This window comes from Akebia trifoliata, chromosome 14 (assembly GCF_017979445.1).
Source record: "Akebia trifoliata isolate Shusen 1 chromosome 14, ASM1797944v1, whole genome shotgun sequence".
In the NCBI taxonomy this organism is placed as follows: domain Eukaryota; kingdom Viridiplantae; phylum Streptophyta; class Magnoliopsida; order Ranunculales; family Lardizabalaceae; genus Akebia; species Akebia trifoliata.
Window position 1 is genome coordinate 34,404,189 of NC_141388.1, and position 23,147 is coordinate 34,427,335.

The 23,147-nt window shown below is 34.3% G+C and overlaps 2 protein-coding genes and 3 long non-coding RNA genes across 6 annotated transcripts; all 5 read left to right on the forward strand.

Moving 5' to 3' along the window:
* Nucleotides 1-5,200: 5,200 nt before the first annotated feature.
* LOC147386917 (uncharacterized) lies at nt 5,201-9,024 on the forward strand. The gene is made up of 5 exons (XR_015172034.1): nt 5,201-5,620; nt 5,905-6,041; nt 6,406-6,463; nt 6,670-6,793; nt 7,046-9,024. It is a non-coding gene; the product is annotated as an uncharacterized LOC147386917 (long non-coding RNA).
* Nucleotides 9,025-9,082: 58 nt separating this feature from the next.
* LOC147386918 (uncharacterized) lies at nt 9,083-10,308 on the forward strand. Its single transcript, XR_015172225.1, has 3 exons — nt 9,083-9,304; nt 9,846-10,101; nt 10,205-10,308. It is a non-coding gene; the product is annotated as an uncharacterized LOC147386918 (long non-coding RNA).
* Nucleotides 10,309-10,633: 325 nt separating this feature from the next.
* LOC147386919 (uncharacterized) lies at nt 10,634-12,467 on the forward strand. Its single transcript, XR_015172114.1, has 4 exons — nt 10,634-10,724; nt 10,817-10,890; nt 11,754-11,952; nt 12,167-12,467. It is a non-coding gene; the product is annotated as an uncharacterized LOC147386919 (long non-coding RNA).
* A 3,845-nt stretch (nt 12,468-16,312) lies between these two features.
* LOC147386920 (disease resistance protein At4g27190-like) lies at nt 16,313-18,145 on the forward strand. 2 transcript variants are annotated; one of them, XM_086423934.1, is made up of 3 exons: nt 16,313-16,466; nt 16,788-17,906; nt 18,006-18,145. In XM_086423934.1, exons 2-3 carry the CDS (start codon nt 16,796-16,798, stop codon nt 18,140-18,142), a joined length of 1,248 nt encoding a protein of 415 aa, XP_086280060.1. In that variant the 5' UTR covers nt 16,313-16,466; nt 16,788-16,795; the 3' UTR covers nt 18,143-18,145. The 2 variants fall into 2 exon arrangements, with proteins under 2 accessions (XP_086280060.1, XP_086280059.1); XM_086423933.1 differs by having other exon boundaries at nt 16,788-18,145.
* Nucleotides 18,146-18,152: 7 nt separating this feature from the next.
* LOC147386921 (disease resistance protein At4g27190-like) lies at nt 18,153-22,951 on the forward strand. Its single transcript, XM_086423935.1, has 3 exons — nt 18,153-20,004; nt 20,762-21,530; nt 22,797-22,951. Exon 1 carries the CDS (start codon nt 18,178-18,180, stop codon nt 19,213-19,215), a length of 1,038 nt encoding a protein of 345 aa, XP_086280061.1. The 5' UTR covers nt 18,153-18,177; the 3' UTR covers nt 19,216-20,004; nt 20,762-21,530; nt 22,797-22,951.
* Nucleotides 22,952-23,147: the final 196 nt, after the last annotated feature.

The following is a 23,147-nucleotide window of genomic DNA, read 5'->3' on the forward strand; positions in this document are numbered from 1 at the left end:
TCCGATCTTTGGATGCTTTGCGTTGCTCCTTCTTAGCCTCAACAACAGCAAGGATGGAAGAATCTGTGAAGGAAGTACAATAACAGTTAAAAGCAGAACAAACCACAAACCGAGTAAAAGTGTGAGACATAGTAAGTAATCGTAGGTTGGCCTTATCCCAAAAAGTCTGAGGGACCCTAAATCCCTAATGAGGAATGTCAAGGGAAAATTCCCAGTCTCCAAAGATGAACAAGGGATCCTTGTGCTACCTTCTATTAGAATTGGAGAGAAAAGGAACCAGTGCCATTGCTGTACTCTTGGAGGACAGCGAGTAGTACTTTGGACGTTTGGGAATGGCCTTCAGGTTGTTTCTAGAGAGGAAGTTTTTGGGGGTTATACCCATCTTCTCCACAACCTCCACCAAATGGTAGAAGTTTCTAAACATTTGGCCTGAGGCCCAGTTTATTTTACTCAGTACCTCTCTAAGGAAGGAAGAGAGATGGAAATTAAGGCCAGCCTTAATTTGGTTAGCATAGACCAGGATTTCTCCCTGACGACATTCGCCAGGGGTGTTAGGGTCCTCGTTGACCTGAATAGACACAGACGCAAAAATATAGAGACTCCACCGAAGTTGGGTTACACTAATAGTCATGAAGAAAGTAAATGTGTAGGAAAGAGAAGACAAGTGAAGAAGATTACCTCGGTTTGAGAGAGGTAACAGTAGCAATGAAGCAAAAAGAGAGAGAGAGTGAACTTTTCATAGGAAGTAAAATACATAATTTCAGAATTTTAGCACAATAAGAAGATAAATGAATACTAAGTCCCTTATTTATAAAGATAGGCAGAGGAGCATGTATGCTTGAGAGGACAACTTGAGTCCACCTCAAGCGTCTTAGTTTGGGGATAGTACAGAAGGTAGTGAGACACGTGGACGAACATAGATAAGTAGTGATCCATCTCAGCCATCAGAAGAGATTTGAAGCAAAGTTGCATTGAATGCGTCGATTCAAAAATAGCAGACGTAATTATGAAGATCAAAGCAGTCAATAAGAAAGCAAAAATGCATCTTAAGGAGACGAAGAGACTTCACGCCTCCTCAAGAAGGGGTAATTATAAAGGAAATAATTGCGCAGTAATTTAAACTGATTAAGTGGTACCAGGTGTAGGTCAGCATACGGTTGCTGCCCTTTAAGCAAGATAGGGCAAGGTAGAGACCTCCCTAGCCTGGCTAGAAAGGCAGCACAGCATTAAGTGAAACCAGGTCAGCAAAGCAGGACAGACCTGATCATAAAATAACCGTAAGCTTGATGTGCACACCTTAATCCCAGGGATCTCGGAGGAGATCTCTATAGTATAGTACAGTCAATCCAAAAGATCCTCATTAGGTAAACAACTCTATAGAGTCAGTGGATATCCCAGGAACTATAAGTAGCACAATAAACACTGTTGAAAGGATCTTTTGGAGGGATCAGAAGTCTAACTAGTTTTCTTAGACTATTTTTCAGTTTCTCTAACTTAAGTGTCGAAGTGATTTTGGCAGGTACCACACCGCCGCGAGGAGGGAGGTGCTCAGAGCGACTTCGAATCAGTGTGGCAGAGTCTATCGAAGCAGTTTACCCGGATTCTAACCGCAAAGTTTTCTCTCTAGATTAGTTAAGTTAAATTAGATTACTTTTCTACAATTATTATATTTGAATTTCTTACTAGTTAAACATCGATTAACTAAAATCTTCAATTTGATGGACTTTATTAATTAATTTTCTCTTCAAGACATTGAATGAATAGCTTTTACATATTACAAAGGATGAAGGCAGTTTTTAGTACAATTATGAAGGTGTTTATCTACAGATGGCCCTCCAAGATCAATGTCCTTGGTGTATTATGAAGAAAACATCGAAACATCGCTTTGTTAAATTATAAATTTGTTGAAGCTATAAGAACAAATCATTAGGTTTTGAGTTCAAAGCATGCTATGAAATTCATGGCAGATCATATAATAATATTTGTAGTAATTTCATATTTCCGAATGCTTGCATTCTTATAATGGAAATAGAAATAGAAATTTTTATAACTAAATTGATAATTTTGTAACTTTAGAGAAGAATTATAACTAAGTTGATAATTTTGTAGATAATATGTTAATATTTTGAAAGGAAAAAATTTATAATGATTTGAAATACTTTTTATTTATATTTATTCTTGAGAATCGAAATTGATGTGTACCCGTGTTTATTGGGGGTTCCGATTTTAGTTTGGAAGATCAAAAAAACATAATTGTTATGGTTCTAAGTATCTTAGGACTCGAGTCGAAACCAACCCATTGACACTCCTAGTTGGGATCATAATAGTCGGTAGTTATTCGATGGAGGTTCAATTCACGGATAAATTCTAAAAATATTCATAAAAAAATCAAAAAAATTCCAAAGAATATTCAGATGATGTTTAAGGGTTTCGTGCAAAAACTCACCATTTTACCCTAAAAACCCTATCTTTTCATGGGGAGACTACAATGTTGAAGATAATAGAATTTTGAAGATGAAAATAAAAATCTTTTCATATTCTATGATTAACTAATAAATCATCAATTAATTCTTCTGTTCACCAATTTAATCGGCTAGTTATTTATTCAGAGAATTTTACAAGTTTTTGGGAAAATTCAAAGAATTTTGCGACTATGATTGGGATAATCTTACCATCTCAGCCATGTATAGGTTTGATGTTCTACTATAAAAGTTGTTTGAAATTAGTATTTTCTAATAAAACATAGTGTCATCAACAATGAAAGAGAATTCAATCCCCAAAGAAACAATGATATACTCTTTCTTATAAAGAATGAGAAAATAATCTCAAACCCACCTTTTATTAAGAAAACAAGGGCAATAAAATCAAAACAAAAACAAACGCAAATCATATGGAGAACACAAAGGTTTACGCGGTTCCCTAAAAATTGAGATACATCCATGGATCACACTGATTTCACTATGAAGAGAAAAACCGTAATTACAAATTACACCATTTCATCCTTAAAAATAAAATATGTACCCTAAGAAAACACAACTAGGTTTTACTTAATAGTAATGAAATTACAAAAACACCATTTGCAACACCTCTAATCTCAAATACCGGTAAAACATTAGTAAAAGCATTGTGTTAAATGATGAACAATACTCCTTGTTGGCCCACACCATTAGGCTCTACAATAATAAAACCTTTTGCGACACCCATAATCTGAAATCTATAGTCCCTAGAAAAAGATTTGATGCAAATCGAAAGAAAAATAATTATACCAAAAAGAAAGTTGAAAATCGTATAAAATGAACGAAGATTATGATATTAGGGATTGTCCAAATGATATATCCTCTTGTCAAATCCATTAAATTTGAAACCTGTACTCCTCAATTGTTCGCAAATAGCACAAATGTATGACTTGTGCTCTTGCCCCTTCAAGGTTAACATTTCCAAATCTTGTCAAGATAGATATTTTTAATCATCGATCTCAACAACTTTGTATTTTCAATTTTTTGAGTTCAACGCTAGATGGATCTTTTCAAAATTTAAAAAATTTACATATTACAGGTGTAAAAGATACTCAGATCAAGCATTACGATTAAATCTTCAAAATTTTAAGTATGTCATTCTCCTTTCATTTTTCATTTTCATAAGTAGACGAAAGTTTCATGCCTATCTTCAAAATTATTTATGTAGAGAAAATTCCCAAAAAATGCACAACTTTTGTTAAAATTCTCATTTCAGTACAGTGTTCATTTTAATTCCCAAAACATGCATGAACATGAGGTGGCGAGATCACAAATATTTCTTCTAATCTTAATGTGGCAATCTCGCTAATAAAATTAAGGAAAATGCTGGAATGACATAGGGTATTTACTGCGATTTTCACAAGTCTGACGTGGGATGTGCAGGTATTAATTACTGGAGTAAGTGTACTAATAACTGGGCGGAACTCAAAGCCTCATTTCATGGTTTGCTTCTAATGCTTCTCTTGGGAAAGTATCTGATAATTGAGACTGGGTATAAATTCCTTCTTGTTATAGTGGATGGTTTGAGTATTCTTTGAAAATTGAAATCCTTATGGTATGAAATTAGATAGATAATTCAAACCTTTTCCAATGGGAGGCCCGCCGTGTGTTCAAGGAAGGCAATGGCGTTACGGATGCATTGGCAAAATTAATTGTTGTAACTGTTCTTTTGTAAACTTATCTCTAATGGTAAAAACTTCGAACGAGAGATAATGGGTCTGCCGTGGTGGAAACTCTTGTTAAGGTGAGGGCATGAAGTTATCCCCAAAACTAACAGGTGATTTAGAAAGAAGTCCCTCCCACAGTACACATGCATTGAGTAATTGAATCAAGTTTTTATTGGAACTCAATATTAAAATTCAGATCCAATCTATTAACAATCGGATTTGATCCAAATTGTGCAAAACACGATTTTAAATACAAGATCTACATAAACTTCTTACATCTCAACAAATATATAATAATTTATATATTTTCTAACATATTAGCAAATCATATCTGGACATGATTTACCCAGATCCGATCCAAAAAGATATTGGAACGAAATCCGAAACATCCATCCAAACGAAATGTTATTGGATCGGATTTTGGGTCTGATCCAATCCGTTCCGTTGACAACCCTAATTTCAATACCATTGCATCAATTTTGAAACTAATTGTGTAACAGACCTCGAAAGACATACAAATAGATCCAACCGTTTTATTTAAGAGCCCACTTTTTGATGAGGCAGTCTCTGTTGTACTCTTCTAACCAAACGGTTAAGATCGTTCAATCATGATGGTTTATGATCTACCATCCCTTTATAAAGTGGGGGTCAGTTAGATAAATGAAAATATAAATTGTTGTACGGTCACTACGTCATATTGTGTTAATTGCGACTCCAGAATTACGCTAAAAAAGACTGCTAAAGGCCGTCGTTATTTGCGACAGTTTTTTACTGTTGTTTAAGCGTCGTTTCAATAACTGAGGTGTAATAAGTAAAAATTGGGGTGCCGATAGCCATTCTAAAAAATTTGCACAGAACCATCGACTTCCGCCATCGTCTCATCTCTCACCTCTCACTCTGTACTCGTCTCTATATCTCCTCTCACTATCACGCGACTATTCTAAATCCATCGCTCAAATCCGTCGCTCATCTTCTCAAAAAAACTGGATAACCTCTCAAATCCGTCGCTCATCTTCTCGAAAAAACTGGATAACCACTCAAATCCGTCGCTCATCTCGGATCTCTCTCTCGAATCTCTCTCGAATCAACTCTCTAAGTTTCGATCTAGAAGATCAACTTTCTAAGTTTTGATCTAGCGTTTCTCTCTCTCTCACTCAACACCCTCTCTCTCTCTCTCTCTCTCTCTCAGAATCGATCAATTTTTTTTTTCATTTTGGAAAGTAAATCGATGGGATTTTTATTTTTTTTGGAAAGAAATTGATTGGAGTTTGATCGAAAGATCTTCGCTCGATCTCTCACTCACAGATCTATGATTTTGAAGATGCAATCAAATTTCAATTTGCAAGTTTTAGGACAGAATCGATCGGCGTTTGATCGAAAGTTTTAGGGCTTTGTTCGATCTCCCTCCCTTTACTTGATTTGTGATCGAATCTTCAGGTATGTTGAAGTTTTTTATTGAATCTTAGATTTTCCTTAATTAATTTAGGGTTTCAAATGTTTTCAAATGTTTTCTGCTAACTAATATTGGATCTGATGCTTTTCCTAGAATATAACTTCGAATTGAAGCTTGTCTTGTTGAATATTTTGTAATTTTGGGATTCTCAACCCGATTAGTTGCTGTGGTGCTTATAGTTTCTGGTGTTTCATGTGTCTGTCATCAGTCATCACAGCTCTATTTTTTGGGTTTAATAGTTAATGTAGAGGTTATACAATCTTACCAGATATCTTGATGGATACAATGAAGAAAGTTATAACAGCTCCGGCATTGACAACAAACCGTTTAACTGGCATTCGTGCTGTGACAAATCTCTTTAAACATTCAGTCTTCCATCAATGGCTACAAAGTCATTGCAATGAGGTCAGCACTTCCTTCCCTAGAATAGTATTACATTGCATGACTTCTAAGGCAGAAGAATGTACAAGTTGTTTAGTGAAATATTTAGCGTTGTGAGTCCTAGAGTTTTGTTTGCTTTTGTGCACAACTCCAACATCGTATTAATGTTCTTGATATTTGTTTGCTCTCCAATGCTTATCAGTAATGTTGATTAAGAATCCTAAAAGAGGGGATTATTAACTGTATATGTACAAAAATATGTACTTTATTTATGGTTTATAAACCAAGACCACTTATGTTTCTCCTAGTAATTGTATTACTGTCTCTAATCTTCAATTGAAATTGATAATGGGCTTACTTTGTGATTTTTTTCAATGGATCACCGTAGGAATTGGAATTGATGTTTGCACTTATGAAGGATGAAAGATTGTTAAAAGTATATATAGGTATGTGGGCTTTATAAGATAATTTCAGACCCTTACAACTTTGCGTTCCAAGTAAAGCTGATTATTTCCTTAGAAATCACATAATGAAGCATAAAGAAAACAAAAGCACTTAAAGAAAATTTATATGTTGCCACTTCTTACTTGTGGTCAAAGCCTTTAATTTTTGTCATAGGAATCTATAATTAAACCACTCTTCCATTTTGTAGGTGTGGAGTGATATAAAGATCAAAAGCATGATCTTGTCCCTTCTTCAAATGCTCAATCTGCTACGATTGGAGTTGCTCGTCTTATTATGAATTCTTCAGCAAATTTAAGGTCTTATACTTAAGGGTACATTCGAAATCCAGTAGAAATTCTTCTTTTAACTTTTTTTTTTTTGTTTTTTGTATTTTTTTTTGTTTTTTTTTTTTTTTTTTGCTTTAAACAAGTTGTCTTGTTTCAATGTGAATCTGGAATTCACGTTCTCAAATATACATGATGTGATACATAGAGGAAAAAAATAAATGACTTGTTTATGTGGAAATTTTATTTTGCTTATGTTAAGACCTACAAAAGTGATATTATTTGTTCTTTTTTAAATAGGGAAGCCACATTAGAATATACAACGTGGATGATGGGTGGAAACTTCAAAAGGAAATTTTGGCCAAAAGCTTGCGATGGACAGTTACTGATACAGCTCTGTCCCCTGATCAACGCCATCTTGTAAGTTCACGTCACTTGTTCAAAGAAATTACAATTACACTGGTGATTTCAACTTGTTCAAACAAGTATTTATTTTGGTACTAGAAGCTTTACAATTACACTGGTGATTTCAACTTGTCTAATCAGCATCCAAATTTCTCTTGTTATCCTTTCCTTATCTAATTGAGTTATGTTTAATGATAATTGAAGGTTCCTTCATTCCTAGATGATGTGGCTATGTCTCTTATTGAGGAGGAACTTGGCCAGCCTTGGCAAAATATCTATTCTGAGCTTACTTCCTCTCCAATTGTAGCTGGTAGTCTTGCATAATTTTTGTTCTTGTACTTAATTTTTATGCTTATTGGGTTGTTCTATCAACATATAGCCAATAGTTAGGAAAACTATCTCTTACTTAGCTTCTGCATGGCCTGTTCCAAGGCTAATGCATTCGTGGCAAGACGTTTGTTGTGCTTCTAAATCTGAGATGGGATCGTATGGTAAAGTTATGGGTGTCACATGTTGTTCCAAGTCAGATGCATTGGCTTTCTTGTTAATAAATTGCACTATGGATTTAAATTTTTTGAACTATGGCTGGTTTATCTTAATTACAAGTATACATGGGTTGCTTAATATGTTCACCTTAGTGGGACAATAGAGTCCTTTCTCTGGATGGTTTGCCCCCTCACAAAGGAAAAATGGTTAACCATTTATCCTTTTATCGCAGGAGATGTGGAGAGACTGCTCTGTGTGCAAAAGGAAGAAGTTACCCCCTAATGCTAGCTGAAGGAAGAAAAATACAAGTGAGTTTCTTTCTTTTCTCTTTATGTCAATTGTTTTGTTTGATGTTCTATCGGTAGTAATAAAGCATATATGTATAGCTGAAATCTAAATATGAAATTGTACCCCTAAAAACAGAACAAAAATGGGTAATAAATTTGAGTACTATACCTTGAATGAAGTTGAAATTATAGATTAATTGGTGGATTCCTATTTTTATTCCGTTGTACATGTTAAGGTTAGCATTTTTTGCTTTATTTGAATGCAAGTATGTATGGCTGTGTAACTGTGTTTCTTCCTTCGAGTGTTTCATAATGCCTTATCCCAACTATTTGGGTCAGCAACATAAACAAATTTCCCCTTTCAAAAGTAAACTGTTACTCTTTGTGTATAGTTTTATATTTTGAATAAATACCAATTGTAGTCTTTCTCTTAGATTAATTGTTCATAAGTTTTTTCCTTCAGTAAATAATGCAAATGAAATTTTACTTCTTGTTGAGGTTACCCATCTTTGATAACTTTGTTCTCAGGACTATAAATCTATGTATTGTTATATCTATAGCTATTTTGCAGTATTTTCTGGTATTTGATTGTTATAGATTGCCACCAATCTTGAAAAAAGATTAATTATACTGACTGATTGATGGCCAATGATGTCATACTTGGTAGCAATAATACCTGGTTTCTCATCCTTTCTTATTAAGTTACAGTTGTGCTCTGTACATATTGCTGATCTTCTTTCCTCCTGTATGTAATGTAAGGAGGTAAATCTATTCCAACCTGCAAGTGAATTTTTACCAATGATCGATGAGGTGAGTAATAGCTTTTATTTAAGTGTATGACTGTGCAACGAAAAAGGTCTAATCGTTTGTATTATCAAATAAATTGAAGCTGATAGGTGTGTGTTGTATGCTTGGGCAGGTTTTTAGATCCCTTATCGAGCATACTAAAAGAAATTAGTGGCATATATTGTCACCTTCCAAATATCTAAATTAGGCTGTTTGTGTGTGAGGCTACATTGGAATTGTAGTTGGACTAATTTTTTACAAATGCAAACTCACCTGTTTTGGTACATTTTCTTAAGTAATACTTCTGTTATCCATGATTTTAAAGATTGTTAACATCTAATATCTTCATTTAATGTTAGGATATCCCTAATTTGTATTTAATCCTAAATTCTTCCTTTTATCTTAATATTTTTTTTATTAAGACTCTTACTGAAAATTTTCAGAGTGGAATTTCGTTGACTCAAAACGCGGCGACAAGGAACTCATTGATATGGATGATCTTCTAGATGACCTGACTGCATTAACCAAGATAATCCCACAAATTTTGAGAACTTCTCATGTTATACTCCGCAGCCAATTGAAAATTCTACTGTTGGTAAGCGTTTAAATGAGATGATGAAAGCAATTACATATTATTTTTAAATATTTTTTTTCCAAATAGTGATGAAAATAATTTAATTGGACCTGCACCACCAAGAAAATCTTCTTATATATTCAATGGTGCAATTACAATATTTATTTACTTTTTTTATTTTTATCTATTATTACTCTTTTTGAAATTTTCAAATTGGAATTTAGTCAAGTCCCAATTTATAGAGAATGAAGTTTTTAAGGATGATTTTTGGGCTATCTTCAACCAAAATCAATCCACAAATTTTGACAACCCCTCATATTGTACTCCTCAACAAGTTGAAAACTCTACTGCTGGTAAGTGTTTGAATGATGAAAGTGTTCCAATTGGACTAACACCAAGAAGATCCAGTTTGATATTGATAAGAAACAAGATTGTTTTCCAGATTATCTCATCTTCCATTGGATATTAATTAGTAATTCCTTAATTTTTTATTGAATCATTATCTCTTTTGTTGGTCTCTTAATGTTCTTTATCACTTAATACACTTACTGAGATTTTTCAGAGTGGAATTTAATCAACCTTCAATCTGGAGACGATGATTTTTTGGCAGCTGCAAAATCTGACAACCCATCGGAACATTTTAATATTTCTGCCTTTAACCAAGATAAAACTACCCTCTATGATCACAATGCCTCCTACATTCCTCAGTCAGTCCAAAACTTTGCTTCTAACGGTGAAAGTAATTTAACTCCACTTGCACTAAGATCCTCCCTTCCGTTTGGAGAAAGAAGAAGCTCGCAATATCGGGCTGTAACACGGTAAGTACCTATTAATTTTGGTGCATATGTGTAGTTTTGCATACTATGTTTATGTATAAAAAATTAAAAAGAAGTGAACTTTTTATTGGATTTTTGGTGTTAGTAGGAACAGATGGACAAGAAAATATGAAGCCCATATATGGGATAACAGATATAAAAGAGAGGGACAGCCAAGGAAAGGGCGCCAAAGTAAACATTCTAGCTCTAACTTCTTTCTTTTCCTTTTTTCTTTTAAAAAAAATTGATTTTAGGGTTTTCCAAATATCCTTCTTACGGCTTCCTAACTATTTTGGTTTGTTATCATGGGTATACTGGTTGCTTCTTCATTTCTCGTAGTCTATTGGGGTAAGTTAAAATTACTATCTTTCATGTATTTTAGTACCCTACCTTATCGATTATTATTGTTCTTTAAATTTTAATGTTTCATGCATTTAGTACCTACTACTTTTCTCGATTCTTAATCTTTCAATGCAAACTTAAAATATGATATATATATATATATTTTGTTGTTGTAATTATATATTCTTTAATAGGTAGTTATCAAATAGAAGAGAAAGCTGCTAGGGCTTATGATTTGGCTTCTCTTAAGTATTGGGGCACCAGCGCAACAACAAAACTTCCCCGTATGTTATTGTCGATTAACAGTTCCATTGGTTACAATTGAACTTTTTAGTCATTTGTTAGTTAATTAATGAGGTTTATGTGTTCTTTGCAGCTAAATATTTATGAGAAAGAATTAGTGGAAATGAAGAAGCTATCAAAAAAAGAATTTATTGCATCTCTTAAAAGGTAAATTTATATTTGAGTTTCTTTTCATTAGAAATTGAAATTCTATTGATTGTTGGATGATCATACTATACCTTCACTATATCTAATATTAAATAAAAACTAATGAGACCACGATATGCTGTATTATATACAATTTATAACATGCATCCTGTAGTTGGTGGTATAATGAGGCTGAATACCTAAAGTTCTTAATTAGTGAACAGAGTCATGTGTTGGCAACCTCATGATGTAATTCCTTATTCTAAACAACTAGAGATATAATATTTTGCATTAGGTTACTCATAGGAATTCACCCCACAAATTCTGTTCTTCTTCTGCATTGATTGCGAATCTGCCTGTTTTTTTTACCTTCTTACATTGTCTAGTGAACTTATTGGTCACCTCCATCTCCCTAGCCTCATCTCTGATCTTTGAGTTTGTTGAGATGATAAAAATCGTAACTCAGCTTAGAGGTCTTAAAACCCCTAGCTCCCTTAAATTGCTATTGAAAATTATTTATATATTAATGGCTTCTTCTATTGTTCTTCCGTTACAGTCCTGGCTGCCTTCATAGCAAAACACCATCCTTATCATCAATCTTAGCAAATCCTTCGATTGTTAATACATGCGAGCAGAGAAGATGGGCTAAAGATGGGGCACTTAAAATGTTAGTCATGTTAGTCGGGTTTTTTAGGGATTGTTGAATGGCAATTAAATACACTATCTGAGTTGATGCCTAGATTGGCCATGTGCATTATAGCATGGACACAAAACACACCCCAATTTTGAGTCTTCACCCATTAGAAATTCTTGTTTGTTTCTTTCCTTCTGCTTTCTTCAAGTACTTGGTGTAATTATGCTCATGCTCGAATCCCTTGCAACAGATAAGAGGGATGCATTCACTAATCTGAGACCGGGAAATAACAAAGCATGACTTTGTCTTTTATTCGGATAGGCTTATTCGTCTGGTATATTCTGCCATAGAAGTTATTCAAAGTTCATATGTGCACTGTGTTTAATATTTCCCTTTTCTGAAATCTGACCAATAGCCATTCACTGAGAAGCAAGTTATCACTCCTACAGGTGTGTTGAGGAATAATTATTGCTACGTTTCTTGTCATTCAGTCTCTTAAGTAAGTTTTATTGTCGTTGTTGCTACTACGACCACCACTACGCTAAAAAATTGTAGTTCCTTATGTAGACTGTGCACACATGGCATGTGTATGAGTGGAATACATTTTTGAAGGATTAAGACAATATTGACTTCCCTACATGATGTGCCATTCTTCTACTCCAGGATCAGTATATATAGGAGTTGACTTTTGCAAGAAATTATGTGGAATATCCATTGGTCTCAACTTCCTCTAAAGAGATCAAATGTGTGGAGGGCATCATGTTTTCTTCATTCAATCCTCCTCCAAGTTATACAAGGTAAAGCCCTTTCAGAATTATTCAGAATGATTTTTAGTTTGAAAGTTGAAGACGAGGGGCATTTGGGTCTTTTTATACTGTTAGTTGGGGTCTAGGTCATCAATGTCAAAACATAGGGGTATCTCCAATATCTAGCAACATGTGAAGGGGGGCAGGTGTAAATTTTTTTTTTTAAATACCCTAAAGCGACAGTCGCCGATCGTCGCTATATCCCTATCTTACCTATCCCTATTTTACTGTCGTTTTTTCCGACTGTCTTGGATAGTCATTTTTAAAAAACCATTCCTTTTAAAACGACTTTTTTTTCGATTGTAGGGGCAGTCGTTTTTGGCACATTATGACGTAGTGGGTGCTTATGTCGTAGTGATTTTGAACTACCATAAACCAGATGTATGTGATCACATCCTAACGAGACTTTTGTACCTCAATAATTCAAGGGAATAACAATAATGTCGTGTGGGGTCTCTGAATGACCGACTATAGATTTATTTAAAATGGAATCAATGTATGATACAATACTTGTTAGGATGTGAATACACAATAATGCCGTGTGGGGTCTTTAAATGGCCGACTATAGATTTATTTAAAACGGAATCATTGTATAATACAATAATTGTTAGGATGTGAACACACAATAATGCCGTTTCGGGTCTCTGAATGGCCGTCTATAGATTTATTTAAAATGGAATCAATGTATAATACAATAATTATTAGGATGTGAACACACAATAATGCCATGCGGAGTCTCTGAATCACCGACTATAGATTTATTTAAAACGGAATCAATGTATAATACAATAATTGTTAGGATGTGAACACACAATAATGCCGTTTGGGGTCTCTGAATGGCCGACTATAGATTTATTTAAAACGGAATCAATGTATAATACAATAATTGTTAGGATGTGAACACACAATAATGCCATGGGGAGACTCTGAATCACCAACTATAGATTTATTTAAAACGGAATCAATGTATAATACAATAACTGTTAGGATGTGAACACACAATAATGCCATGGGGAGTCTCTGAATCACCGACTGTAAATTTATTTAAAATGGAATCATGTATAATACAATAATTGTTAGGATGTGAACACACAATAATGTCATGTGGAGTCTCTGAATCAACGACCATAGATTTATTTAAAACGGAATCAATGTAATACAATAATTGTTAGGATGTGAACACACAATAATGCCACGTAGGGCATCTGAATCACCAACTATAGATTTATTTAAGTAATTATTTGCTTTGGTGGAAAGTAAAGCCAATTTTTCCCAAAGCAAATCCAACTTTTTCTAGTGGGAAAACTAAAAGGACACTAAGCAGCATTGTTTAAGTTGTCGAATCCAATTTTTAAATTTTTATTTACATTTTAAATATGATTAAACTAAAGAAAAAAGAAACGATCATGAGGGGGTATTAGATAAATTAGCCATAAACTAATTGCACACCACCTATAACCTATTATCAAAAAAAGAAAAAAAAGTGGCTCTTAGAAAAGTCAATCTTGAATTTCATAGAATCTCAGATCGATCAATCACATGAACCCATCCCTCTTGTATTGTGGCCTTACTCAATATACAAAACTACCCGTTAAGCTTCATGCGATTGGTCAATTGAGAATCTATAAATCCCATGTTAATTATTTTGTGAGTAAAAGATCTCGACTGATTGCTTCCCATCACTTAAAAAATCAAGAGAACAGTTAGTCACACTCCATCTTCCTCTTCAACCAAAAAGAGAGGAAATTTTCATCTTTCAACAAGAGAGAAAGAGAGCTTCCTCATCGTCCTTCAACATAAGCCTGACTTTCAAAAATATCCATTTGGTTCACTTTGAATCAGTCCTTTATAAAGAACTGTTGGTTTGTTTCTAAATCAACGGTTCAATATACGAAATGTTGATTCTCATGAACCAATTCTTTTTATCTTATTTCATAGACATTTTTCCTTTTTGAGGGTAAATTTACTGTTAAAAAATAACCAATCACAATAACTGGACAAACAATCATGGGGTCCAAGGCCCAAAAAATTATAATTCTTGACAATATTAAATGAAAATAAGATTTTTCTTTTGAGGCATATGAAAGTTCAAGGAGAAAGATATTAAAGTTGAAGAGGACGAAGAATCTGTCTTTGACTCTATATTTCCTGAATATATATATATATATATATATATTAATGAATTTTTGGTTATGAATAAAATCCAAAAATTAACGAGTTTAACACTTTGAAATCCAAATAAAATAAAAAAAGAAAAAAAGAAAAAAAAAAAAAAAAGAAAAGCTAATATCCGAAGTACCCAATTTATGGTTTTGATATCCAGAGAAGCAATGAATTTATTAATTCGTATAAAAAAATATGAACCGTTTGATTGTTCTCTCAGGATGATACATGATCTACTATCCCTCCATATATTGGGTTCATCAGTTAGATTAATAAAAATATGAACAGTTGACGGTACTGATGTGGTATTGATTTTGCATTACCATAGAACCCGATGTATGTGATCATATCCAAAGAAGGCTTTCGTACTGAAATAATGGGATTAGTAACAAAACAAAATTAATTTTGATAATAACTACCCAAAAATAATATTTTTTTAACGTATTACTAGAACATGTTGGACTGTCCAACGTTTTAAGCTTCCCATCTTATTTTTTCAAAAACACGTTCCTTACTAACTTGGTGAGATTTGAAACCTTACTAACACCACATCCCTCTAAATTTCATTGAAAAACTCAGATTCAAAAAAGTTTCATAGAACTCCCAAATTTAGAATTAAATTCAATTACAAAAAATAATAATTTTTTTAATTTTTTTTTCTATGTTCATAGAATACCGTCGTGTACAAACATATGGCATCGGATCATGTTTTTGAATGCCACGAGGTGAGGTCAACGTCCCCCACTAAAATTAACCTTAGTCATCTTTTTTCACATAATTCCAAGAACCCGGACCGTGGTCATAGTACCAAGTTTTAGATTCTTTTTGATAAATTTTGTAAAATTTATTATTTTCTTATAATTAATAAGAAAAGCAATCCCGTTTTAGTAATTCTCCTAAATAATTCAAGGGAACAGTAATATTGCCGTGTGGAGCCACTGAACCACCGTTTGTCATTATATAGTACGATAATGATTAAGTAATTATTTGCTTTGGTGGAAAGTAAAGCCATTTTTTATTCCAATGCAAAGCCAATTGTTTAAGTGGAAAGTTCGAAGAAAACTGCATGGTGTTGCATAAAGAGTCAAATTCAGTTTTCCAATTTGTATTTACAATTTAATATGAGATTTAAGTAAAGAAAATAAAAAAATTGATCATTATGGCATAAGTGTGGAAGTGGCTAGTTGCACACCACCCATGATCGATTGCAAAATTGATCTGCCGCGATTTATGTGAATTCAAATTTGATTTTTATGTGAGCAAAAGATCTCTCCCATTGCAATCCATCACTTAAAAAATCCTATTTTCATTCCGTTGACATATTTGCAACTCTAAAAAAACAAAAAGTTAGTTGTGCTCAACAGTCAACAAAAAGTAGAAAAGATTCTCTTCTTCTTCTTCATTTTTCAACGAGAGAAAGAAAGAGAGCTTCTTTGTCGTTCTTCAACAAGAGAGAAAGAGAGAGAGAGAGATAGAAGGGAGGGAGAGAGAGTAATGCAGTGTAACCATAGATTTCTTTTTTGAGTCGTGCAAGAGTGACCTCAACAGGGGACAACTTGATGTGGTGGCGCGTGCATGTCCGTAAATGCGTTTTAATCATATCTTGGAGAAAACACATCTATAGGCATGTGTGCGCCACCATGTCAAGATGTCCCCCTTGTGTGTCCCCCACTAAGGCCACTCCAACATTAATCTTCTTTTTTCTTTGTAAGTTGAGGAAATAAATCTATAGTTGAAAATGTCCACGGAAAGTCAATTTAGAATGACTTTCATCTTTGGAGTGCAATTGTCAAAAACATAAAATAGAGCCAAGATGAGTGCAATTGATAGGAAATTAAACATAAGGTCTAAAATTGATATTTTCATTTTGGAGTGCAACTGTCAACTTTTGATCTAGAACTAGTCCTTTATAAAGTTTGCTCTCTCTCTCTCTCTCTCTCTCAACTTCTGCACTCCTCTGCTGAAGAACGAAACACTGTGATCCTTTGTGCTCAGTAAGTCTTCTTCTTCTAGCTAAACTATTCTTTCCTGGTTTTCATTTCATTTTTAGAAAAATATTTATATTCTTGAATATCTATGACAGCCAAAGAATTAACAATTAAAATTGCATGCAATTCTTCAAAAGAAGCTGAATTGTTTTTTTCTTTTTTGCTTCAACAAAACTTCCATATAGATATCTTCTGTTTCAATTTCGTTACTTTCTTTCAAAATTCTATTATACAACCCATTTTGTCGTTTTTTCTTTTCCATGAAAATATTAAATATATATGGACGCTTAACTCAATTTAGTTTTTAACCAACTCGTTATCCAACAGGTACAGTAATGGAATCGATTGCTAGCGAAGCTATTAGTTGCTCAATTCCTTGTATCCTGACTCATGTCGGTTATCCTTTTAACTGCAAGACAAATGTTCAAATCCTTGAACGAAAATTAGCTGATTTGGAAAGTATGAGAGATGGCATTGAACGACATGTCCAAACAGCTCAGGAGAAAGGGGATTCGATCAAACCAATTGTTGTAAGGTGGCAAAATAAGGTGACCACTATTCAAGGTGAGGCGCCAGCATTGATTCGTGCATCCAAAGATATCAATAGGTGGTTCCAAGGCTGGTGGCGCTTGGCTCGTTATTATCTAGGCCAAGAGGCACACGAGAAGATCGACATGGTGAAGGAACTCATATGCGAAGGGAGAAGCTACAGTAGCGCCAGTTGTGTATCAGATCCTGCATCTCTTCCTGGCTTGCTACCCTCGGTAGATTTTCAGGCTTTTCCATCCAGAGAATCTACTAAGAATGAAATCATCGAAGCATTGAAGGATGGGAAGATCAACAGAGTCGGGGTGTGGGGGATGGGAGGAGTGGGTAAAACCACCTTGATCAAAGAAGTAGGAGAACAAGTGATGAGAAATCCACAACTCTTTGACAGGGTTGTGATGGCAACTGTGTCCCAAAACCCAGATTTGATTAAAATTCAAGATGAACTAGCAGTGAAATTGGGAATCGAAAACTTTGCCTCCGACAACAACTCTGGAAGAGCAGAAAAGTTATGGGTGAGGTTGAAGGAAAAGAAAATCCTTGTCATCTTGGATGATATATGGAATAATCTGAATTTGGCTGATTTGGGAATTTCTTTCCAAAATGATCAGAAGTCTTGCAAAGTTCTACTCACATCCAGAAGCGAAGATATTTGTAATGCTTTGAATACCCAAAAGAATATCAAAGTTGAAGGGCTATCGAATCAAGATTCATGGGATCTGTTTCGATCGAATGTGGGTGATGTTGTTGTTGACGACAAATTGGCTAGGGAGGTTGCTGAGGAATGTAAAGGTTTACCGTTAGCAATTGTTACACTTGGAAGGGCATTACGAGGCAAGGACCAACTTTTGTGGGAAGATGCGGCTAAGCAACTGAAAACTTCCATCTACTTCCAAGAAGGTACGTTGGAAGTCTACCCTTTGATAAGGTTGAGCTATGATTACTTGCAAAGCAAAGAAATCAAACATTTCTTCTTATTTTGTTGCTTTTTCCCTGAAGACACAAATTTTAATGTGGATGATTTGATATGGCTTGTATTGGGAGAGGAACTGCTTCCAAATGTTGACACTTTAGAAGATACCAGAAGAAGGTGCATACAATATTCAACAAACTTATGGCTTCATGTTTGTTGTTAAAAGGTGATAGTACATGGCGAGTTGGATGCTTAAAGATGCACGACATTGTTCGTGATGCAGTCATATCAATTGCACATGAGGAAAGTAACAGTTTTATTGTAAAAGCAGGCTTGGGATTGAAACGGTGGCCTGATATGAAAAATTTAAGAACATGCAAAAGATTATCACTAATAGGTAATAAAATCAGTGAGCTCCCAGATCAACCAGAATGTCCACAACTCTTGTCCTTATCATTATCATCGAATCCCTATCTTACCAAAATCCCAGATTGCTTTTTTGAAAGATTGACATCCCTTGTAGCCCTTGATCTAAGTCGAAATTTACTTTTTTCTCTACCACCATCACTCTCATGCCTTGTGAACCTTCGAGCACTTTGTCTACAGGGTAATCCACTGAGCGATGTATCTCTAGTTGGAGAATTGAAGAAACTCGAATATCTTAATTTAAGTGGAACTAATATACAAAGCTTTCCAGAAGGAATAGGGGGATTGACCAATCTAAGGTTTTTAAGCTTTTCAAACATACCCTGTCTTAAAATTATTCCAAAAACTGTGTTATCGAACTTGTCTTGCTTAGAAGAGTTATACATGGGGATTTACGGTTCTTTGGAGGATAGGGAAATGTTAGATGAAAGCAATGGTAGATTACCAGAGGTGGGATCTTTGAAATTGTTGACTACCCTACACTTGAATGTAGTAAACAATGTCAAATGTTTGTCCCAAGAGATCTCCATATTTGGTGAAGACTTGAAAAAATTTATTATAACTGTAGCTCCACTTGTTTCCCGGTGGCGGAGTATGAAACTTAATCGTATTGATTACCAGAGGAGTATGGAACTTAATGCTATATCAGATCCACTTGCAAACTGGGTGAAGGTATTGTTGAGAAAAACAGAGTTACTTTATTTGTTCGACTGCCAAAGCCTCAAGAGTATTGTAAAACTTGGTGAAGGAGGATTTGACAACCTGAAGGTTCTTAAAATAGAAAGCTGCAATGAAATAGAATATATTACTTGTGTGGTGGAAGATTCTCCACAAATTACATTTAATGATTTGGAGGAATTGGAACTGTAGGGACTGAATGGGTTTGAGGTGATCCATCGTGGATCACTTCCAAATAGATTCCTTGGCAAATTAAAAACCTTAAAAGTAACTTTATGCAATAAAATAGTTAAACTTTTTCCGTGTGAATTGTTGTTGAAGCTGCAAAATCTAGAAGTGTTGGAATTAATTAGATGTGATAAGTTGAAGGAAGTATTTCACACAGTAGGGATTGAGGAAGGGCATGTTGCTATCCCTCGTTTAAGAGAGATGAAATTGATTAACTTAGACAGTCTGACAACAATATGGAAGAGAGTCATTCCCCTTGTAAGCTTCCAGGAGCTAAATTCCCTGACAGTGATACTTTGTGCAAGTTTACGATATCTTTTTACACGAACCATGGTTCAAAGACTTCAGAGATTAGAGAATCTTGAGATTAGTAACTGCAGGCAAATGAAGAAAATAATAAAATCAGAGGAGGACGAGGATGAGGAAGATGAAGTAATGGTAGAAGAGGATCATCAGGAAATAATGATAGAAGAAACAGTGGTAGAAAGAGAGCAAGATGAGACGATACAGTTCCCTCGATTAAAGACTTTCAAGCTACGTGGATTACCGAAGCTCTTGGGTTTCTATCGGCCCAATATACTTTGGCCTTCCTTGGAATTACTACATGTGTACGATTGTCCTAACTTGGAAAAGCGTCTTTTGGGCCTGCAAAGCGCTACTAAACTGAGGGAGTTTTCAGGAGATAATATTGAATGGTTTGAAGGGTTGGAATGGGAAGACCAAAGTGTCAAGTCACGCCTACTACCCCTCTTTGTAAGTCCCTACTCTTTTGTTCTTCATCATAAGTAGAAATTCAAACGTAGTAAAACCACACATGTATCATCATAATAAAGGTCTAGTCAAGTAAGTAGGGATGGAACAGTGTGTTTGAAACTTGAGGTTTCGAATTTCGAGAGTAAATTTCTGTAAAAAACTTTCAACTTTGTTAGATACATCCACTATTTCTTACATAAAAAAATCTTTTTTACTTATTTATTGAAAAAGAGTTCCTTTTCCAGTAAAATCAAAGAAGAACGAAATTGTTTATTTTGTTTGATGTCTTTCCACACAAGTATTCAGTTCTTTGTGTTTAATCTCATTGGTTACATGGCATCCAACAAATAGATGTCATCTTTACGCTTTGAACCCACCCCAGAAGACTCCTTTTTCAAATGTTTTGTTAAACCCTCAACTGTTTTATTAGCTGTTGGATTAAAGTATTTGTTTTGGATAACAAAATCAAATTAAATGTTTAAAATATAATCAAACTGAGGAGGACTAAAGGAAACTCTCTGTTTTATTTCCATTGAGTGGAAGACTAAAATTTATGGGCTTACAGAGCCCAAAGGAGTATATTACACACTTGGGGGGTGAGATCATTATCTCCACTGGGCATCAAAAAGGCCACGAAGACACCTTAAATTTAGTATAAGATAGGATATTAGGCTTATTTTGGTTTTATAGTTATAAATGCTTGCTGAAGAATAAAAAAAAAAAGGGTTTAAAGGTGCTGAAGTACTTTCATGTGCAGGTAACCAATTATGATGTACTTACACAGAGGTCGAAATTGCAAGGAGGTGGAAATTGATGTCATTCAAAAGAAGGTGACTCATGTCATGGGTTTTTGGGTATGGATCATTATCATTTGAGAAAATCAGACAAATTTTACTAGATGTCTGAGATTTATGTATCTTCTTGATACTTTGATCCTTCTGATCTTTCAAATCAATTTTGATGTTCTATTTTTCTATTTTCCTCGTCTCTACTAAAGTGTAAATGATCTGCATTTATATTTTTGTTACTTGAAACCAAATATTGCAACAAAAAGCACAATGTTTGTCCAGATTTAATGGTCCCTAACCAACGTTTGGCTTATTTAAATGTTCATTTTATACCTTTTAGTTGAAATGCAACACCACGAATCCTTTTCGATATACAATGCCATGGATTTCTTCAGCAAAGTTTCGATATATAAAGAAATCTATACCCTCCATCCTGTGAATTCAATCTTGATTGAATTGCTTCACATCGCCATGCTTTTAAAATCTATGCTTTCTTGTTCATCACGGTTCACCTATCACAATTTCTTCTTCACCAAGATGGCCAACTACAATTAAAAGGTCAATACATGTTATCTTTATTTTATCACTGTTTCATTCATTTGCTTGTATGATCTATTTGTTTCTTCCATATCTTACAGGCACTAATGCATTTTCGTATAGTTCTTTTTTTCTTTCTTGTTTTGTAGATGGAAATTCCGTCTGATCTTGCATGGATGCACATTTATAAGCATCTAAAAGGTTTGAGGTTTTTCTAATGTGTAATGATAATTTGACACCCTCACGTGGCATACTAAAGATACTCACCTGACGTGGGGTGTGCCAGAACTATAGATTTTCTTTCATCGGGATACACAATTGGACAAATTTATGGGGATGTGCGGTCGTGTATCCCGAGGCATAAAGTCTATGGTTCTGGCACACCTAGCGTTAGGTGAGTATTTTGAGTATGCCACATGGGGGAGTCAGATTATCACAACTATTTTCTAAAATCTTCTTAGTTATCTTCCTTTTTTTAAATCCAAAGTTTCTAAGTGAAAGCACTTTATGTTGACCCTTTTTTCCTTAGTTTCTATTAGGTCCATTCGGCAAGTGGTTTGAATTAGAAAGTGATCGTATTAAGTTTAGATGTAAAATCAAAAGGGACCTTTTCTGAAGTGGAGTGAGCTTGGGTTATATATGTATTCTTCTGGGAAGTCACTATTGGAAAAAAGACATAGCAACGACTTATAGTGACGGTCAGATTTTGACCGTCGCTATAGAGTCATTTAGATGCGTGAACTGACTCTGATCTCACTCTCTCACTGACTCACTCTCTCTGTCTCTCGTCTAAAACTTGAAAACCATCTCTCTCTCTCATCTCAAACTCAATTTCGTTGATCTCTCTGTCTCTCATCTCAAGCTCAAAAACGAAGTCTCTTTGTCTCTCTCTCATCTCATACTTAAACTTAAGGTCTCATTTGAAATAGTTCTTCAAATTAAGGTCTCTCTCTGTCGATCTCTCTCTTTCTATCGATCTCTTTCTCTTTCTATCGATCTTTCTCTCTTGATCTCTCAAATGTGTGAGGGTTCAATTTAAACAGATCCGATCTGATCTCGACCTCCTTAAATTTTGAGAAATAGATTTCCTTTGATAGAAAATGTATATTTTCCTGCATATTTCATTGATTTGTTTCTCCAATCGATCCCTAAATCCTAGATTTTTCTATTATAGGGTGTGAACTCTTAGTCTCACTTAGTGATTTTTTTTAATTATTTCTTTTGATCTATGAGGTTGAGTTCTCGGTTTCTCTCATTGTATAAACCAAATTTCTATAGTGTTGATTCAAATATTAGTTCAATTTCAAAGCAAAATCTCTATTTCTATAATTTTAATTTAATTTTTGTTTCAGTTTCAAACCAGAATCCTAACTTCTCATTTTTATAGATAAGATTATAATCAAAGAAAGTGGTACTTTTGATTACGGTGTAGCAATCGAATCCTAAACCCTAGATTTCATTTTCTAGGTTTTTAATATCGAGAGGGGATCAACTCACTTGAGCTTCAGCACCGAAAGGCAGGTTTTTAAAGATTTTATTGGTTGTACTTCAGCTTTGATCTCAATCACTTTTTGGACGAAATCAAATTTCAGGTGAGTTTATGGTTCAATTTTTTGTTTACTTTCCTGAAATGCAATGTGCCGTTGTTTTTTTATTATTTTCGTTTATGATAAATCTATTTACTTGAATTTGATAGTTCATTGCCATTCTCGAAATAGTAGATTCACCTTTCCAACTTGTAGACCAATGTAAATTATATTACAAAGTATATAAATTATATCATATATTTATTGAGATGTATGAAGTTTATTTAGATTT

Excerpts from the sequence above, each read along its gene's own strand:
- LOC147386920 (XM_086423933.1), top strand. The coding sequence starts at position 16,796 with ATGGAATCGATTGCTAGCGAAGCTATTAGTTGCTCAATTCCTTGTATC.
- LOC147386921 (XM_086423935.1), top strand. The coding sequence starts at position 18,178 with ATGCACGACATTGTTCGTGATGCAGTCATATCAATTGCACATGAGGAA.